General features: G+C 43.6%; 1 protein-coding gene across 1 annotated transcript in view; it reads left to right on the forward strand.

The window, feature by feature from the left end:
* Window positions 1-1,595: 1,595 nt before the first annotated feature.
* The window catches only part of LOC109316191 (bifunctional protein GlmU-like), a 65,570-nt gene continuing 48,290 nt past the window's right edge, over window positions 1,596-18,875 (forward strand). The window contains exon 1 of the mRNA XM_019544078.1: window positions 1,596-1,703. Within this exon, the coding sequence (XP_019399623.1) occupies window positions 1,701-1,703 (3 nt within the window). The 5' untranslated portion in view covers window positions 1,596-1,700. The remainder of the gene's footprint in view (window positions 1,704-18,875) is intronic.

The raw sequence follows: 18,875 nt of genomic DNA on the forward strand, positions 1-18,875 counted from the left end.
CCATTCTTGAAAGGTAGGCTCCTCTCGCGTTTTTTAACAACTGTGGCTATTTGTATAAAACCAAAGTTTGTTTGTTCCTATTGCTTACCTGAACTAAGAATTACTCTGTCTGGGCAATACGTTTGGTTGCTGTGGAGATGACTGTGACCTCACAAAAAAAAAAAAAAGCTGGCACCCTGAGTTGTGGAATAAACATGATTAGATCAACCTTAACGGCTAATTAGTCTTTTTGTTGGGTGAATCTTAGGTTACTGTTTTCATGTAAACATTACTGGTAATAAAAGAAGAGAGAAATAACATGGATTATCAGTATGAGATCCAAGACAGGGTGATCATGATCAGGAACAGAATAATTTTTATCGATGAGGAAACTGGCCACAGAACTGTGAAGTGGACTGTACTGGTTTTGCCCTAGGAAAGTAAGAACAGTGTAATCCCACTTTTAGATAACTTCTCTGTCTATTCCACCAAGTCAACAGAACTATTTCCAAATAAAACATTTGCAAGTTTCCCGAGACTTTGAGAGATTAAGCAATATGTGATAAGACAAGGCTCCTCTGAGTGAACTCCTCAAGCCATGCACTCAGTTTGTCTTAGGGATATTCAGGGTAATGTGTCCATTGCTAAAACATGCTCAATGCCAGTACTATTTGTCTTCGGTGGGATGGGTGTATTTGTGTTGCCCCTCTTAAAGAAGGGCCTGAATTAAAACCTTGAATCTGGACTGCTGGGGTACAGAGCCCAACATTTTATGGATCCAGTGGTTTTCAATTACTGAATGAAGAGTGGTTATAGCTCTCATATACCAGCTTGTACAGGTGTTGGCAGTTTGTGTCTGCAAGTAGACACAACACCTGTTCTCTGTGTTGATGATTGGGCTTGTGCCATAATTTAACAGATACAGGATCTGACATTTTGTAGCCTTTGTGTCTGGGCTGCTCCAAAATCTGAGGTTTTAAGGAGCAACAGGAGCTGCTAAACACATTTTTTATTTAAGTAGTGGCATAAATAAAAGTGATTGGGATGAAACACTGGTTCTGTGCAGCTGGATTTAGGTGCCAGGATCAGGTGCTAATGATGGTGATGTGTATTGTCTCCCATATTATTTTTTCCCCCTGAAAATGAACAGTAGGTTTATTCTTTAAAAAAAAAAATCATTGCAGCTTGTGGAGTGAAAGCCAAAAAAATGGCTGGATTCAGCAGAATCTGAGAACCAGATTCAGGATTCTGAGGTGCCGTCATGCTGAGATATGGATTGGTATGAAAGCAGCATTTGTAGTTGTTCATTATTTGGGAGTTAGGATTTGAGGACTGGGGATTAAAAACTGTGTGGATCCAGGAGAATGCAGGGGCCTGATTTGTATCCTAGTACACAGCGGCACTGCGATACGTTGGCATCTGGGTATATTAGAGGTATAACGAGTCTTGTTCACTATTTTGCTAGTACACTTTGGGGGCTCATGTACAAAAAGCAGTGGGATACAGGTAGATCTCTGTGTTAGCTATTTCCTACTGTTGCCACTGTGCAGTTGCTTCAGTCTCTCTCCCTTTCCTGGCCTCTTGCCAGGAGCAAAGCACGTGCTTTGCCTGTGACTTTTGCACAGAGAGATTTAAGCCCGGAAGGCCAGCACAAAGTTCCAGCTCCCGGTGGGAGTGCAGGGAACAGACCGGCATTGGTGGGGGGCTCAAGAAAGTTCACCATGGTGAGTTAAACTGCCTCGCCTGCTCTGAAGCCACCTTTATTGCCTCCAGTAGGAATTTTATTAGCTTGGATAATGAGGAAGCTAGCTCTCATTTGCATTTCACACTGCTCATGTAAATGCATTGTACACTCATTTTTTTTCTTGTCCTGGTCAAAGCAGTGTAACAGGGCCAGAGAGTACATGAGTGTTTGGCTCAATATTTCTCCCTTTTTTGTGAGTGTCTCTGGACAAGACTGGGGCTCCCTAGCTACCTTTGCCTCAGTCCTTAAAGGGCCTCTGCTTTGGTCCCTGTGGGGACTCGGGGCAGGGGTTTGCCTACACAGATCCTGTTGCAAAAGCTAGCACTAGTAACGCACCCATCCTTTTCTTTCTGTTCTGTTCTATTACACTTTTCTTTCATGGTAGTAACGTGTAGGATTTATGGCCTTTAAAGTTGCTATGCTACTGAGAGTTCTGAGGATTTTGTGGCTGGTCTGAGAGATTGGCCAGTACTGAGCCCTAAGCTGAGTAGCAAGTACTTTTCTCTCTTTATAGCTGACCTTGTTAGGCTGGACACCTGCTTTCTGACAACCTAGTTTTCAACCCAATGCTTAGGCTTTTAAATGATGAAGAAGTATCCCCTGTATCATTTGACCAGTAGATGAGCAAGGTTCTGGAACAAGTTTCCTTTTAGAGGAGTGGGTGAAGGATGAGAAATGTAACTGGTCTCAAGTCTGAGTTTGATAAATGTATACTGGACCTATATGACAGGGCCGCCTGCTGTGGCAGGGCCTGGAGCTGGTGACCCAGAAGGCCTCTTCCAGTTCCTATTTCTTTTGTGCCTACCTGGATGAAAGAGTGCAATCAGCTTCTCAGTCTTTTCACAAATTAGCTCTCTGCATAGAGATAAGGCAAAGCACTCCCTTTACAGCACTTTTAGATATTATTTGGACATCAGTGACAGGTACCATATCACTAAAATATGACCTACTGGGCAATGGTGAGATGCTATCCCATTTGCTAGGAAGTGGGAACTTAAGTGTTGTATTCTGATGTCAGAACACAGTGTTGGATGTCACAATGCCAGATCTAGATACTGTAACGAGCACAGTCCAAAGATGTTTATGTCTGGGTTTAGAGCCAAACCTTGGTTCTGATGAAGTCCTGAATAACATTTCCAATATTTGTCCCTCAAAACCCAGTTCTCCTTTCAAGGAGTAGCATTTGGTAATACAGCTCTTAATGTTTATTAACTTGACTGGGTACAAACTGGTCTGACATGAGTGCCAATCTTTAGTCAATACAGCTGCCATATATTCAGTGTCTCAATAGCTCCCAAAGCTACTGTTGCTTAGAATGAAGCAGAATTTACTGTGCTATGGAGGAAATTACACAATGATTCCACATACATTGTCACACTTATTAATCTGCATAGGAAAAATACCATGTTATAGTATTCTGTTTCTCATCAAAGCTATATTAGTATCGTGTGCTTAGAGGTGTTAATATATGGCTCCTTCACTGCTCATGTGTCTGTTTTCAAAGGAAAATAATCTCAGACCTACCTTGTGCTGCACCAAGAAACTCTACCCTATAAAAGAACCCCAGTCCCATCAGGAAGCTCATGATTGTTAGGGGTTCATCCATGGGGATTGTGTTGCAAGAACAGTGAAGGCCTTCATTATCTTGCAAGGACCATGTATGATCATAGAGAAACAGGGCTGGAGGGGGCCTCAAGAGGTCACCTAATCCCCTTACCCAAGGGGAGGACCTTCCAGGTCTAAACCATTCCAGACAAATATTGGGCACTTTGCTGTTTCTTTTCTGCCCAAATCATTGCAGCGCCCAAACTATCTAAATTATGGCAAGCATCAGCTCCAGTCAAAATGAGACAGCTGTGTGTATAAATGAACAGAGTCATATTGTCAGATTTATTAATCTTTTTTGGCCTCAGGGCATGCCCCTGGGCAGGGAGCACTAGCTCTCAAAGCAGTTTACCCATGTTAGTGTGACGCTGTGGACAGGTGAATGAGCTCTTCTTTGCAGCATAACTAACTGGCCTGTGTGCAGCAGTGCCTCAGACTGGGCTATGCAGCTGCTGGCTTGGGCTGTTATCTATTTGTAGTGCTAGTGTTCTTGTATCCTTTGTGGCTGCCCTTTCTCACCACTCACTGTATGGCTCTATGAGATTCACAAGGTAAGGCCAGGTCTTCAACAGTTACCCATGTGAATGTTATCACTCTTGGATTTAAAGTAAAGCATGTGCATGAGTCATAGAGTCATAGATGTAGGGTCGGAAGAGCCCCTGTAGATCTTCTAGTCCAACTCCCTGCCCTGGGCAGGAGAGAAAACCGAGTTCAAATGACCCTAGCCAGGTAGATGTCAAACCTCCTCTTAAAGACCCCCAGGGAAGGAGCCATCACCACTTCCCTTGGAAGTTGCCACTAGATCCTAGCTACCCTGACTGTGAAGTAGTGCCTTTGGATGTCTAGTCTAAACCTATTCTTCAACAACTTGTGGCCATTATTCCTTATTACCCCATGGGGCACTAGGGGGAACAAGGTCTCTCCCAAACCTTGCTGTTCCCCCTAGTGATTTTACAGATGGCCACAAGGTCTCCCCTCAGCCTCTCTTGCAAAGGCTGAACAGGTTAAGGTCCCATAGCCTCTCTTCGTAGGGCCTGCCCTGCTGTTCCCGGATCATGTGGGTGGCCCTCCTCTGGACCAGGGATGTGCAGCGCATCCCTCCTGAAGTGCGGCACCCAGAACTGGACACAGTACTCTAGCTGTGGCCTGACCAGTGTCGCGTAGAGGGGGAGGATCACATCCTTGGCCCTGTTTGTAATGCATCTGTGGATGCACGAGAAAGTACGGTTAGCCCTACTGACCGTGACCTCACATTGTTGGCCCATGTTCATCTCGGGGTCTTTGCGGAGTTGGGTCCCAACTGGTTTTATACAAGTTCTGTCATATTTCTCAAACCAGGAAATAGTGACCCACACAAATAATTGGGAAAATAATTATTTATATAGTAAACAGGAGTGTTCCTATGCTCCATTCTCGTGCCATTGCTGCCAAAATATACATCATGGCTTACCACCACAATTCTTTAAATTCCTGGTCTACTTGCCTCCTGACACAGGGTTGAAGAAAGTCAGATGTCTTTCTGCATTGTGACCACCAGGTGTCTCCTGTTAGGGGAGACAAAGCCTCTGAACTAAAAAACTGCTCTGCTTGGTTGAGTTTCTGGGAAGGGTTCCAAACACTTAATATCGTTTTTTCCCACCAGTCGTGTTACTGATCTAAACTTTAGTCACTTGAGGTGAGGGGAAGGGAGAACCATTTACAAAATAAGGAACAAATTCTATTTCAATTGGGTATGCTATTTTGGGGGTTGCTGGTTTGTGATACGAGGCCCCAGTTCTTCAGTTGAATGTATCAAGAGACCCCTGTGCCTGTGAAAAGTCTCACTGAGGTCAATAGGTTTCTGGGCTGAACAGGCAGCTTTTTACACAGAATTGTAGGAACATGACTTAAATCACTCTAGTGCAATGCTGACAGACTGCACTAAAGGCAAAACAATCTGCCTCTGGAACTGCATATTGTGAAAGATGAGCCTTGCTAATGTGCAGAGTGCTTTTATCAATTCAGCAGAACCCGGGCTAAGATTTTCAGAAAGAGCCAATGACACCTGGGTTCCCTAAATGGGCTGAGTCAGAACATGTTCAGCACCAGTCACCTGAAAATCTTTTTCAGATAGCTCTTTTTGGGCACCAGAAAATTGCAGCTAAAATCCCTGGTCACTATTGAAAGTGTTGATTTTTGATGCCTCTGTTGCTAAATGGGTCCCATCATGTTTTTTTCCTCTCCTGCAAGAAAGCTGTTACCCTCTCCCTTTAGACCAGTGCAAGCTGCTGCTGGCAGAATACCTCTCCCATCTCCCCTGTCCCTTCAGTGTATGAGACTGACTTTGCAGACTGCATGCATTATAGTACACATAGGAACTGTTACAGCTTTCATTACCAAAACCTTCACTCTTGATTTTTGTAGAACAGATGCTTTCTGGAAAACAGGCCTTGGATCAGAAGTAAATATGTTTAGCATTCTCTGAAAATTGTATATTTATTTTAAAAGCTTATTCCATGCCAGGTGGCTAAATTCACCACCACCCTGGGCAGCCCAAACAGCATGGAGATCTGCGGAGTCATGCTTGCTACACCCAGGGGTAAGATTCTTTACCAGGCTTAATCATATTTGGACAGAAGGGCCTGTCCTAGTCCCATACTCGTTGGCTCCCTTTTGCAGAATTTAGACAGCTATGGGGCCTAAATGATGGCACGCCCTATGGCTGCAGCCCTGCCCCAAATACAGCCCTGCTTCTCTCAACCCTGGTTCTGGCAATGCTGTCTTTGCCCTATTTTTGGGAAAGGGTCCTTGGACAGCAGCATTATTTTTGGCTTCTACTGTGTCTGCTCCACTGGAATCTTCCCATGATTGGGTGTGGAGCTTATATGGTACCTTGATGGTGCTCTAGACCTTTTACCTGGCATCAAAAAACAAGAGCTGGAGTGAGCATCTTGCTATAATTGCTTCACTATTAATGTATATGCAGGGCCTTTCTGGTGTGGAGTTTCTCTCTGTTTTAGTGACTGTTTTACAAAGTTATTAAAAAGCACATAGGGCTGAAGGGGCGTGGATCCCAGATTCCTGTTCTTCACTGTTGCAGGTGCTGTATGACATGATCCCAGTCTTTCAAACCTGAAGGGTAAAAGGCTTGTGGATCTTCAAGAGAAACTAATACTCCCATGCGTATCATACAAAGGTCATTAGGAGTCTTCCTTGCTTGCATCTATTGATTTTTTTTTTTCTTTTTCCAAACATTTCCCCATGAATTCTAATACTTGCTAAGGGGTTGAGTTTGAGTCACCTTGTAGTAGCAGTGAAGGAAACAGAGGTAGCATGGTCTTTTGTGCTACAGGCAAGTTTTGGCCACCAACCACAGAGGGCAATATTGAGGAATGGAGGAGGTGCATGTAAAACTCCATACCTATCAGTAAAGCGCTCAAATGTTTTCTTAAAAGGCACTCCCTGAATCTGGGACCAGAGAGAGCAATGTACCATTGCCTAATGAGCCATTGGTATAGTAGAGCAGCAACATTTCGCAGTGGCAGGCGGGAATGGTCCAGCTTGGGTCTTGGCTGGACCAATACTAGGACACAGCCACTGCCACCGCTTCTCCCTGCTGCCAAGTTATGTAGTGGGTTGGATTTTGGACTGGATCTTCCACTCAACTAGCAAATCACCACAGATACCTGAGAATACATTCACCAAATTTGAAAAGTAGGTATGCCAAGCAGTTCCTGAAAGACTTAGTTCCAGCCAATAATGAGTTTTAGTGAAACAAGAACAAGAGGAAAAAAGGGACTGCTGTCTCCCAAATGCCTCCATGACAAACACAGGCATTGTAGGCATGCCATTTTTCTACACATGCACACAAAATCCTTCCATTTTTCTCAAACCAGTTAATTCTATGTTTTACAGTTGTCTATATTATATATATGTATGGATGAATTTTTTTGTTGTTGTTTTTCACCCAACTTCCTGAATAGCTGAATTGTTTTTTATCATTTAAGATTTTGGCAAAAGAATCACATTAACATTGTTTGTGTGTGTGTGGGGGGGGACAGGACCCTACCTTCTTCCTGCAACTGTATTAATAATGTTGATAAACAAAGCCCCCTTTTCATCAGCAGTGATACCCAATAGCGACAGGTACACAAGAGGAAAAGGCTTTCTGTGTTAGCTAAGACACCTGAGTACTTGATTTCAAACAACTGGGTATATTTTTGCTGTGGATATATAATAGTCCAGTGCAGCAGAGAGACAAATAGCAAAGATGATGCTTGCTTATATTCCGTGCTTCACTCCATAGGCCCATTCAGCTCTAAGGGAGGAAACCAGGCTTCAACAGCCCAGATGATTTTGAAATGAATTGCTGGGCTGGGTGTGGAAGTCAGTAGCTCTTTGCAGAAGAATAGAGCCTTTAGTGTCTGAGCTGCAGTACTATTTTCTTTTTGTTTTTTCTCTCTTTAGCTCTTTGTTATGTCAACATCTGTAGTCTTGAGTAAATAGCATAAAGGGAGAATGCATATTGTATTTCTATTAAAGAGGCAAAATTGGGTAGGGGCCAGATTACTGTATAAACTATGCAGTCTCTGTGTGAAGTGAGGAGGTTTGGAGGAAAGGCACTCCTTTCTTTGTGACATCCTCAGCCCCACCATGAATAACATTGCTTAGTGTTTATATGGTACCTTATGGACCAGATCCTCAGCATGTACAAATCAGCCCCACTGCTTGTAATAGGACTATGGTGATTTATACCCCACTGTCAAGCTGATCTATATGTTTGGAACAGCATGCAGACATTAACCAATTCATCTAGGCAGGACTGATGTTTTCTTCCTGTTAACTCCCGACAAATACTTCTCAGACGTTGTGTAATTAGGAAGTTTTAAATGTGCAATTATAGTGTTATGATAAAAATCTTACAAAGAGAAGCAAGAATTCTTGTGGATATTATCTTTTATTGGACCAACTGCCTGGTTGGGATAGATGAAGACAAGCTTTTGGGTATCATAGTACCCAGCCTAAAGTCTCTTGGGTTAGGGACAGACATCCAAAAAGCCTGAGACTGAATTGAATCAATCTTTGCAGGTTAGTCTAATCTAGCTAGGTTAAATCACTTTGTACAGACATCCTAAACATGCAGCCACATATCTGCAGTGGCTCAGGCTAGAAGCCAGGGGCACTAGAGCAGCCCTCCCTTCCCTTCCACAGGGCTGAGCTGAGGGGTGTCATTGCCAGGCCCCAGCAGGATGTTTTGATTAGGGAGGGGTTCCCTGCCCTTCTGACCAGCATGGGGTGGGGGGGTGGAAATTGATAACAGTGTTTATCACCCCTTCCTCAGTGTTTATCATCCTATTAAAAAAACAACAGAGGGACATTAAATGTTTTTAAACGGTACCAAAGTGCCTAGCAGAAGATAACTAAAGTTGAGGACCTCAGCTTAGTTCTCAGCCATCAGTGGAAAACAATGTAGATAAACCTGTTATCAAGCTACATGAGATTGTACTGCCCAAGGTCTGATTAATCACTATGTGGTCTTCCCATTACCCTTGGTGGGGCTTTGGATCATGCCCTTAGTGAAGAAATTAGAACAATTAGTGGGTCTAAAAAAAGGAATTCTTCACAAGTAGAAACTTCATATTTAGATTTCCAAAAGAGCCAGCTGGGTTCACCTTGCAGAAAGTAAAAAGGTAGGAAAGAATCTTGAAGCGGCATGTATTGCTACAGGCAGAGACACTGTATTGGGTGAAGATACATGCCATTTAGACCATACTAAGAGCATTTAAAACATAAGCATCCACATGTTAAAGCTCATTAATATATGCTAAGTGCCTTCTGAGTGTCTCAAAGTTATGCCTCTTCAGGCAAGGGTTAACTCTGAGGCATGCTACCTACCTCATATTAGGGTAACTTCCCAAGAGAGAGCAATTTGAAGTCCTCCAGCATCCCAAGATACATCATTCCCAGCCCCTCCTCCCCCACCAGAGATGGAGTCCAGGCATCCTGGTTTCTAGCCACCCATGTCCCCACCAGCCCTGCAGTGCAAGTCAAAGTTGTGTAAGCAAAAAACAATAGTAACCCTTACTATGTGAATACTCACAGCACATTCTAACTTTAGTATTCCTTAATATTCCACAGATTTAGTATGGTCTAAGTGTAAAGTATAACTTCACTTCAGCTGGGACCTTAGTGGCTGGAAACTCTTGGTTTATTTATGATGGCTTCAGGAAACAGGCAGCTTATAAAGGTGAAGAAATGGGCTACTTGTTCTGGAACAACAAGAATAACTGGTACTGTACTAGTTATGTACAGAACTCAGAATCTGTAGCAAACAAAAAAGGGCAACTCACAGGATAGGCGTTAATATGTTGGCTATTTTCACATGCCTGCTCCAAAGCTAAAGAACAAACTTTTTTTTCTTTTAAAACTACTTCCAACACAATTTTAATCTGTTTTACAGTGTATGTTTTCATTGTGTCATGTTGAAATTTAGCCATTCCAGTTGTATGTGTGTTAAAATGATGTGAGTCTTTAATATATGAGTGCCTCTTGGAGAACAGATCACATTTACTGGAACTGTAGAAATCTAGAGGCCTGAATGGCAGCCTGGGCCCAGTTCCAAGCCCTGTATGAACATGTAGACAGCCTGTTGCGAAGAGTGTAAAGACTCTATGCCACCCAGGGTGAAGCAGAGAAACAGACGTACCTACGAATGTCTACAGGGTTAGTAGCAAAGCTGGGGAAAAAAATCAAGTTCTCTGATCCGTCGTTAGTCCTGTAGTTATCAGACTACAGTAGGACCTTGGAGCTAGGCTAGAGTATTACAGGAAGTTTTCTCTAGTCACACGTTGTTTAGAAGTATGATCCAAATGTCTCCTTTTGTAAGCCTCTGACAGAAATGACATGAAGTTTATAATTCATCGGTGTTGTATGGAGAGTTCAGATAGGAGCCACTTGGTGTTTTTAAACTCTAAATAAATCAACACATCAGCTCAAGATCACAAAAAAGTAAAACGCCCTATTTCACACAAGACAGGTGCATAGAGTCCTCCTCAAAAGGATATGAAGCAAAGTAAGAATCTATTAAAAATAAAGTTCTATCTAAATATCCCTTGACTGAAGGAGTTTAACTGTATCTCTGTCTTCCAAAAGAAGGAAGGTAACAGCAGGTAATCCAAATCTGTGAATTAGTTTGCCAACCTGGTTGAGCAGCCTGGGTTATGTACAGTCTAGAAAACCCTTAGGAAGCAGGTAAAACTAACACCACAATTTTCTATTTAGTTATTTGCATTCAACAGGTCCTGGAGTTAGCAATGCATTTATGTGTGTATTAGTATCCATTTGAAATCATTTGGACTTAAGAACCCTGTTTAAAAGTGAAGGCCTTATTTAAGTGCTCTGCTGACTTAAGCACATTTTTATACTTAAGCGATTTAGTAATACAGCATGTAATAGGAATAAATCCTGAGAGGTACAATTTTCCATACAGCTGACTATCAAGAAAGCTGGGGATGCTCAACACCAAACATGTTTGCAGTCAGACCTCTTCATTGATTTTATTCCATAAAGACGTGTTTCACAATGTGAATTTACAGTGTGAGACTTCCATCTTTCCTGGTCTCTTCCTCTGAATAAAAGTTCTCATATTTTCCTTTTTTGCGTTGTGAACCATTTCTGTACCTCTGTATTTTTTGGTTACATATTTTCCACCCGATACTCAGTATTTGGCCTACTGACTTTCACACTTGGTTTTGTGTATGAATGTACTGCAATAAATTGTCATGGACCATAGAGAAAGTAAATTTAGTCAGAAAACTCTTCAACTTATGGGCTCTTCATCCTTAGACATCTCTGTTTTTCACCCCATGAAGTTGACAAACTCACAATTCCAGTTTCATGGTTTCTGTCTTACTAAATTCCAAACACTTTTTAAGGCAAGACAAATGTACACATTGAACTGGATTTTTCCCTTCCTCCAAATTGAGGGGATTATTAGCATAATCAACCTCACTTACCTTGACATTAGAAGGACTCTAAAATGAAGAGAGTTGAGCAAGGACAGAAAAGGAGCTGTAAAGTTGGAACATAGATTCCAACCCTTCTATCTAGTCATTTATCTCGCTTCTGGACTCAATTTGCCTTAATGTGATGTGGACACAAGTGTTCAGTTTCTGCTTTTGGAAAGTTGTCAAGAAAAAGAAACAGCTGAAGAGTTCTCATTCCACAATTTGGCTTTGCAAGTGGAGATAAAATCTTCCCAAAGCAGGTGAGATACAGCTTGTCAGGGGTTCCATTACCCTATAAGCTTTGTGTAGAGTAGTGGTAGGAACATGGGCAATTGATACATGTAACAAGGGACTCAAACCTGGTTACTCCCAGTAGAATGGAAGGAGAGAAGAGGGGACTGAAATATGGAGCCAGGGGGCTCATGTCCCTTTAAGAGGATGCAGAACGCTTTGCTAGCTGTGTGGGGCTGAAACTGCAAGAATGCAGGCTGGCCCTTAATTAACAGGAAAAACCTGTGTGCAGAGTTGGGGATGGCACATGCTAGAACGGAGGTGTGGCTTCCAGGCTTCTAAATCTAAGGCCTGAGCCAGCATAGGCAGTCTGACCCTGCATCCTAAAGGGAGAGGTGCTCCTGAAAGGGGTGTGTGCAGCAGATGGACTAGAGGGACCTGTCAAGAGGGAGGTAAGGGGAGCTGATGGCCTGAGTGAAGCAACAACCTAGAGTTGGGTAGGTTTTTAGTTGGGAAACAGTGGCTTTTGTTTGCACTGTGGTTTAAATTTTATCTCAGTAGACTAGTGTGGCTATAAGGGGTGAGGTGGAGGCCACAGGGGTCCCTGAGAGGCATGTGACTGAACCCTGTGCAGGGTAGAAGTGTGAGCCACAGGGCTGCTGTAAGGGCACCAGCATAGCCTTGCCCTGGATCAGGGATGCCAGGGGTCTGAGGTGAACTGGGAGTAGCCTTTCCCTGGGCCACAGGTGCCTGGGAGGGGCTAGGCAGAGGTGAAGCAGCCTTGCCTTGGGCCAGGGACAACAGGACGGGATAGGCAGAGCCAAAAACAGCCTTAGCCTGGGTCATGGGTGCCAGGGGGGCTGGGCAGAACAGAGAGAAGGACAGGGCAAAGCCAAGGGCAGCCTCACCCTGGATCAGGGACATGGGGGAGGGGGCTGGGACAAGGTGCAAGATAGGGACAAGGGGCCCAGAGATCAGAAATACAGAGAAGGCTGGGAACGCGGTCCAAGTTAGCGGGCCAAGACTGGAAGCATGCAGCCAGAGTAAAAGGGGCTAAAGCCAAGACGGCTGAGGCCTCTACAAAAGTAACACCTGTGAAGCATGGGCATGGCTGTAGGGATGGAAGGAGCCCACAAGTTTAGCTCTTTAGGCATGTTGGGCTGGAGAGGGCAAATACTGAGACAGAGAGAAAATGAGTACCTACAGCCACCAGCCTCTGAGAGCAGCTTCCCCTCATTACTTTTAATAAGGTATGGCAGGTAAGGAAGCAGGGTGGGACCCTGGGAGGAAAGGGCGGGACCCAGGCAGCCACTAGGGGGCATCATGGCAGCCCTCAGGCTTTGTCCTTGTTATAATACAGATACCATGGTGACATTTGATAGCAAACTGTTTTCATTGAGATGCTGGTGTTCTTAATACTACCCCACAGTGGAATTGCATATTTGTAGCATTTTAGAAAAACGTTGCTTAATAGTCTTCAAGGTCAAAACTGTCCATTAGCCTGACTTTTTGCATGACACAGCTAAAAGCTATGACCCCATTTCTCCTTTGTTTAATGCCAACAACTTGTATGTAAATAAAGCATTTCTTCCAGAAAGTTTCCTGAGACCCAGATCCAAAAAAAGTTGGCTGGATTTTGCGAACCCGAGTCCAAGATTGTGATCCAAAAAACCCCTCTCAGTGACAGTAGTTGTAATCAGGCTTAATAAACATAGGCATACATGAACGACAAGAGTTAAACAACCAACTTTAATTGAGGAGCAGTAGGCTAACCTCTACAGACCCTTTGCCTCTTTTTAACTAAATGTCTACTCCCTATCTCCCAGTTACCAACTCTTCTAAATTAGGGAGCACGTCTACATTGTAACTTCTATCACTACAGTGATCATCTAGCCCTGGAGACACCTACATCTATTAAGCACCTGCAGTTTCAGGTTCTATGTACCCTTAGGCCTGTCCTCATCTGAGCGGCTTGGCACCTTGGCTCCCTTTGGTTCCAGAAACTAGGCAGAGCAATGTCTGTAGCTCTGGAGGGCTTGTCTACACCTGCAGCAGCAGCAAGTCCCAGCACTGAGAAACTGTATTATACACCCACCTATGTCCACAGAAATGCTCCCAATCCAGGAGTACAACAGTGAGGAGACTAGGACTGTCTCAGGCAGTAGTGTAGCTAAGAGGGAGTGACTGGGGCACCAGTCCCAGGTGTTGAATTAGGGGGAAGTAAAAATAGCAGCTACTATGCTGCCAGCCCAGCTGTTGCTACACCCTTGTCCATAGCTCAGTCACTGACACTGTTGCATGGACAGCCACCGTTGCCCAGGGCACTGAAGTGCCCAGGGCTGCCTCTGATCCCAGGAGGCTTCTCTAAGACCTGTTGGAAACTGGGGTCTCTAGAATAGGCACAGCAGGATGAGTGGGAACAACTTTACACATACAGGTTGGGGAGAACATGCTTGAGCTCCTCAGTGCTGTAACTCACCAGCACTGCAGTATACTTAGGCTCTAAGGGACTCTGGGTTGATACTGAATTGTTTTCTTCAATGTGCATAACAAAGTTCACAATCAAACACCTCTGGTGGGTGTGTAGCAGTCTGACTGCAGTCTGCATGGCTCTGTTCTCAGTACTATCGACGGCCGGCGGAGCTCACCCCTCGGGGGTGACGACTTTTGGTCCTTGTCCACACCCCGTCGGGGGTGCGGACGCCACGTACACCATTGGCCGCCCTCCTCAGGCGGCCCCAAGGACTGGCAGCGCTGCCGCATGCTTCGAAGGCATCAATAGTCTGTTCTCAGTGCTAACAGAATTAATAGCCAAGTCAGCAGGAGGCTCACAAGAGCTCAAGACATCAACATTGTCTGCATAGTGCACAGGGCAGGGTATTGCTTCAGTAGCATCTCATCTATGGCTTCATAGATCTCCTGACAGTTGTGAATGGGGGGGTTAGTTTTTGTTTTTTGCTTCTTTTAAAGAATGGTTGCTTAGAATGTGAAGTCGTCTGTTGTCTTATTGGAAGAAAAACAAAGTGTGCTACATCAGGTGTAAACAGAATAGCACTGAAGTGCTGTCAGAATGCCAACTGATGCCCAGCAGTGGATCCATGAGAAAGGCAAATCCATGAACTGCAAATATGACCGTAATGGTGTTTATGCCAGCTTGCTTTCAGCCACAGGATTAGGTCTTAATATCTGAGGTGCAAATGCCTTTGGCCAGGCACACAGCTATGATTTTCAGCACATCCCGGGAGGTCCTCAGCCCCTTACAGGATCTGGCCCTCAAAAACCATGCTGGTAAGGAACACTGTCAGACAAAAGAAACAATAGACATCCTGTTCTGTTTCTTTATGGGACCTCCCACATAGTAGCGCCTCTGAGAGAAAAGGAAAATGACTGAGGGCAAGGGAGAGAGACAGGGTAGCAATAAATGCCACCTAACTGAATTCCAAACACTTTGCTTTTACTGCTGTCATTGGATTCAGTCCCTCAAAGTGCTGAGTACTCTCTCTCTCAGCCGCCAAAATGATGTGTACTTTGCCATCCATAGGAGTATGCTTTTGCTCCAAGTTTAAACATGGACTCTGGTGGACTAGGGGCAAACTACTGAGAAACCTTCAGGATCGAGTCCAGAGATCATAAAGAGGTGTGAAGCACCATGCAAAAACAGATTGTGCCACTGAACACCTGAAGAAGCCATATCATGAAGTGACATGTCTGCATTGTAACTTTTATGTCGGGGCAAGAAATTCTTAGGGTGATATCTTTTATTGGATCAACTATGTCATTGGGGTAAAGTTAAATGAGCTTTTGAATGCAGGGCATTCTTCATCAAGGTTTCACAACGTAGTTGGTCCAATAAAAGATATCACCTAAGAAATCTTTGCCTCTCACATAATTGCCAAACCATAATGGTACAACATCAATCTTACATTACTGTAACTTTCAGGAATTGCATGCCTGCATCAGACTTGAGCACCATTTAACCCAGTGCCCTATAGAGGCAGCCCTAGATGCTTCAGAGGAAGGTGTGAGGAACCCTCCCCTCCACAGTAGGTGGATATGATATAATCTGTCTCCTAGGGAAGTGTCCTGCACCACAGTAGAGTGAGGAGCATGAGATATTATATTCTGTTTAGCCCACCTCTTTTTCAATTTGTTATTATCACTCTAGAGACAGTTATAACTGCTCCCTCTCTCTTTAAATCTTGGCTTTAAAGACATCTAGTCACAATGAGTTCTGAGGTCTTGTGCAAAGGTGAGGTTGAAACCACCTAATACCATGGCTGGTTCTAACTATGTGATATGGAGGCACAAAATGTAGTTGATGTGGTTAATGTTCAGTGACTGTAGACATGAAAGGTTTGTCTACACCCTGGTAGTATGTTTCTAAAGGACCTGGGCACACCTGACCCTCCCATGCCTGCTGATGCACTTTAAGCTTGGAAGAGCATGTATTAGATTGCTCCATCATGCTCATTTATCTTTGCCTGCTCTTGAGCCCCTGGTCTCTAATAGGCCTGAGAAGAGCCCCTGGGAATGAGCCAAAACCAGCCTCACTGGTAAACTTCAAGACCTGGAGCGTGTTGGCAGCTATGGGGGCTAGGGAGTGGGTGCCATATGCTTGCTCCCCTCAGTCCTGGGGCTCACCACTGCCATGGTGTAGACTAGCTGTAAGAGTGACATCCCTCAGGTGCATGCAGAATGCTACACTTCTGGCTAAGCAGATATCACATCTTGAAGACAGTTATCGGTGGGCACATCTACATGAGACACTGACTACGCAGTAGCTGAATAATGCTGCTTAGTAGTGTGTCACAGAATGGACAGTGCTACTATACTACTGCAGGCATACTACTAGGCTACTGCACGGTAGCATGACTTAAAAGATGTTTGCTGGCTGTACTGTGCATTAACTCCATTTACTGTGCATTTATTTAGTACTTGCTAATACGAGTACTAAATAAATGTGCAGTAACGACTGCACAGTAGCATCTCATGCAGATGTGCCTAATATGTCTTTTTTTGGGTAGAATTGGGCTTACAAAGTAAAGTTAATGATCCGGGTATTCAGGTTGTAATCTGTTGGTTTACAACACATATATCAACACTCTGAAGAAAAGTTTTTCAGCTCTGGCCATTCTAGAACTGTCTTCTCTTTCCCCCTTCCCATTCTGTAAGGCAAAATATGCCTGTAAGATGAAAAGATGGCTTTCTGGTAGTTTTTCATTTTGTATTTGCTTATAATTCATCATCGTTTGTGGCGGCCTTTTATCCACTGTACCCTTACATCTTTTATCTTTCTCCTTTTTAATGTTGAATTCCAATATTTAAATGTGTCTTGTCATTGAATTAAAAAATGACCATCATTTGAGAAGAAGACTTATCATATGCTGTGTGCTTTGCTTTTTTAATGTTTGGAGTCTAAAGATTATTTTAAAATAATATTTAAAGAAACATATACTGTAGTGCAACAAGAAAAATGCAATTATCACTTTTCTTCCACCGTTTTGCTAACCAAATTTCTCTTTGCTTTCTGCTGTAACAGCGGGAGACAAAATGGGCAAAAAGAAGATATATTTTTAATTTATGGGAGTTTTTAGAAAAGATGCTTTAGGTTCAGATTAAACCCTACTACAGGTTCAAGGGGAAAAAATTAGAAAATCAATTTTCCCAGACTGAAGAAAAGGAGAGAAAAACACTGCAGTTTATATAGTGTTCTTTGTTATTTCAATCAATAGCTCTGTTCCCATGAATAGCTGAATAATCACTTTTTTTGTATAGTGTTGGTATACATACAGACTTATCTGCTTCAGACTTTGTTGTTGAACCTGCAGTAGCACATTTTTGATCATTAACAGTTTCTTGCTCTTATCCTGGTTAATTTTTTCTACATTTGTGAGTCTTACTCTGAGCCTGAAACACAGTGGTTATTTCCTGCTGTGGAACCGGCATGCAGTATAAAAATATGTTTTTCAAGTAAATTAACATTTTCACAGGAAATCACAAGAAGTGTCAAGCATACCAGTAGCTAAATGTAATGTATTTTTTGGTGGGAAAACTTGCAAATGGACTGAACCTTATAGAATTGTACTGGTGAGAAGGAATATACTTAGCTTAGTAAATAACAGTGCTTCAAAAGAAAACATTTCAGTAGAATTTTGCATATAGAAATGTTGATTGCCTATTACTAAAAATCTGTAGTGCATCATAGTTGTGTAAAATGTTGATGTCTGGAATGGTCATAGGCCCCTACAGCAGCTGTGAAAGCAACAGTTCTCAGTAGTTTCACAATGGAAGAGAACTGAAAGTGTTTTCAGTTTCTCCAGTGCAAAAGGTCTTTGGGCCTAGATCCACAAAAGGACTAAGGAAATCTCTACATTGGTTCTTCAGAGTTCCTGCAAGTGTCACTGAGAAACCACCTTCTTCCCTGCTGCCAACCTCCCTAGTTCTGCTTTGTGCACCAAAACTGGGAATGAGGCAGTGAAGCAGCCCTCCCAGCAGCCCCTATTGTCACTGACATGCTTGGGAGCAGCAGTGGGGGAGCACCCCAAGGCAGTTTCACTGCTTCATTTCAGGATATGGAGTGGGAGCAGGTGGGTGGGGTATGCTTCTCAGCTTGAGTCCCACAAATGCTATGGAAGCATCACACACATGCTTCTGGACACTTTTGTCCTGTTGAAACCATTGCCCCACGGTGGATGTCTCAGCTTTTGTGAACACTGCATGGGGAGGGGCAGATGTTGGAATAAGGGACTCACTGAAACCAGTTCAGTAGGTGAGGAGCTGCTGAACTGGCTGGTAGTAAATGCTGGGAGAGGGGTATGGCCTAAGTCCTACCCCTCTCACCATCTTTCAGCAGTTGGAGATATCCAGGCAGGAGCCATTTCCTATAGTTAGGGCTGACAAGGTTTAGGCTCCTTTCTCACAAACTACAGCCAGTAGAAGGAGATGATGGTTTCTAAGAAATAACTCGTATTTCACAGAAGAGTGCTCAAAATACCAAGCTCCTGGATATTTTGGGGCAAGGCTCCCTCAAATTCTCCAAGCTGTTCCACTAACATATGCATTGAGGTAGAACTACAATCCAGGTCTCCCCTCTACCAGGTGAGTGCCTGAATCCCTAGGTTAGAGTTATTCCCTCTTCCACACACTCCCAGTGAATATTTATTTAGTCATGATTCCAAGCAGAGTGGGACAGCTGTAGGCTCCTCCAAGATTAGCAGCTGAGTACAGGTTTGGATTGACTGATTTTTCTAATGGTCTGGATCTGCAAAGCGCCCGGTTATTTATCATTTGCAGGGAGGTGCTTCTGACTTCCAGCCAAGCCAAGTGGGATT

This window comes from Crocodylus porosus, unplaced genomic scaffold (assembly GCF_001723895.1).
Source record: "Crocodylus porosus isolate Cpor-Errol unplaced genomic scaffold, CroPor_comp1, whole genome shotgun sequence".
Classification (NCBI taxonomy): domain Eukaryota; kingdom Metazoa; phylum Chordata; order Crocodylia; family Crocodylidae; genus Crocodylus; species Crocodylus porosus.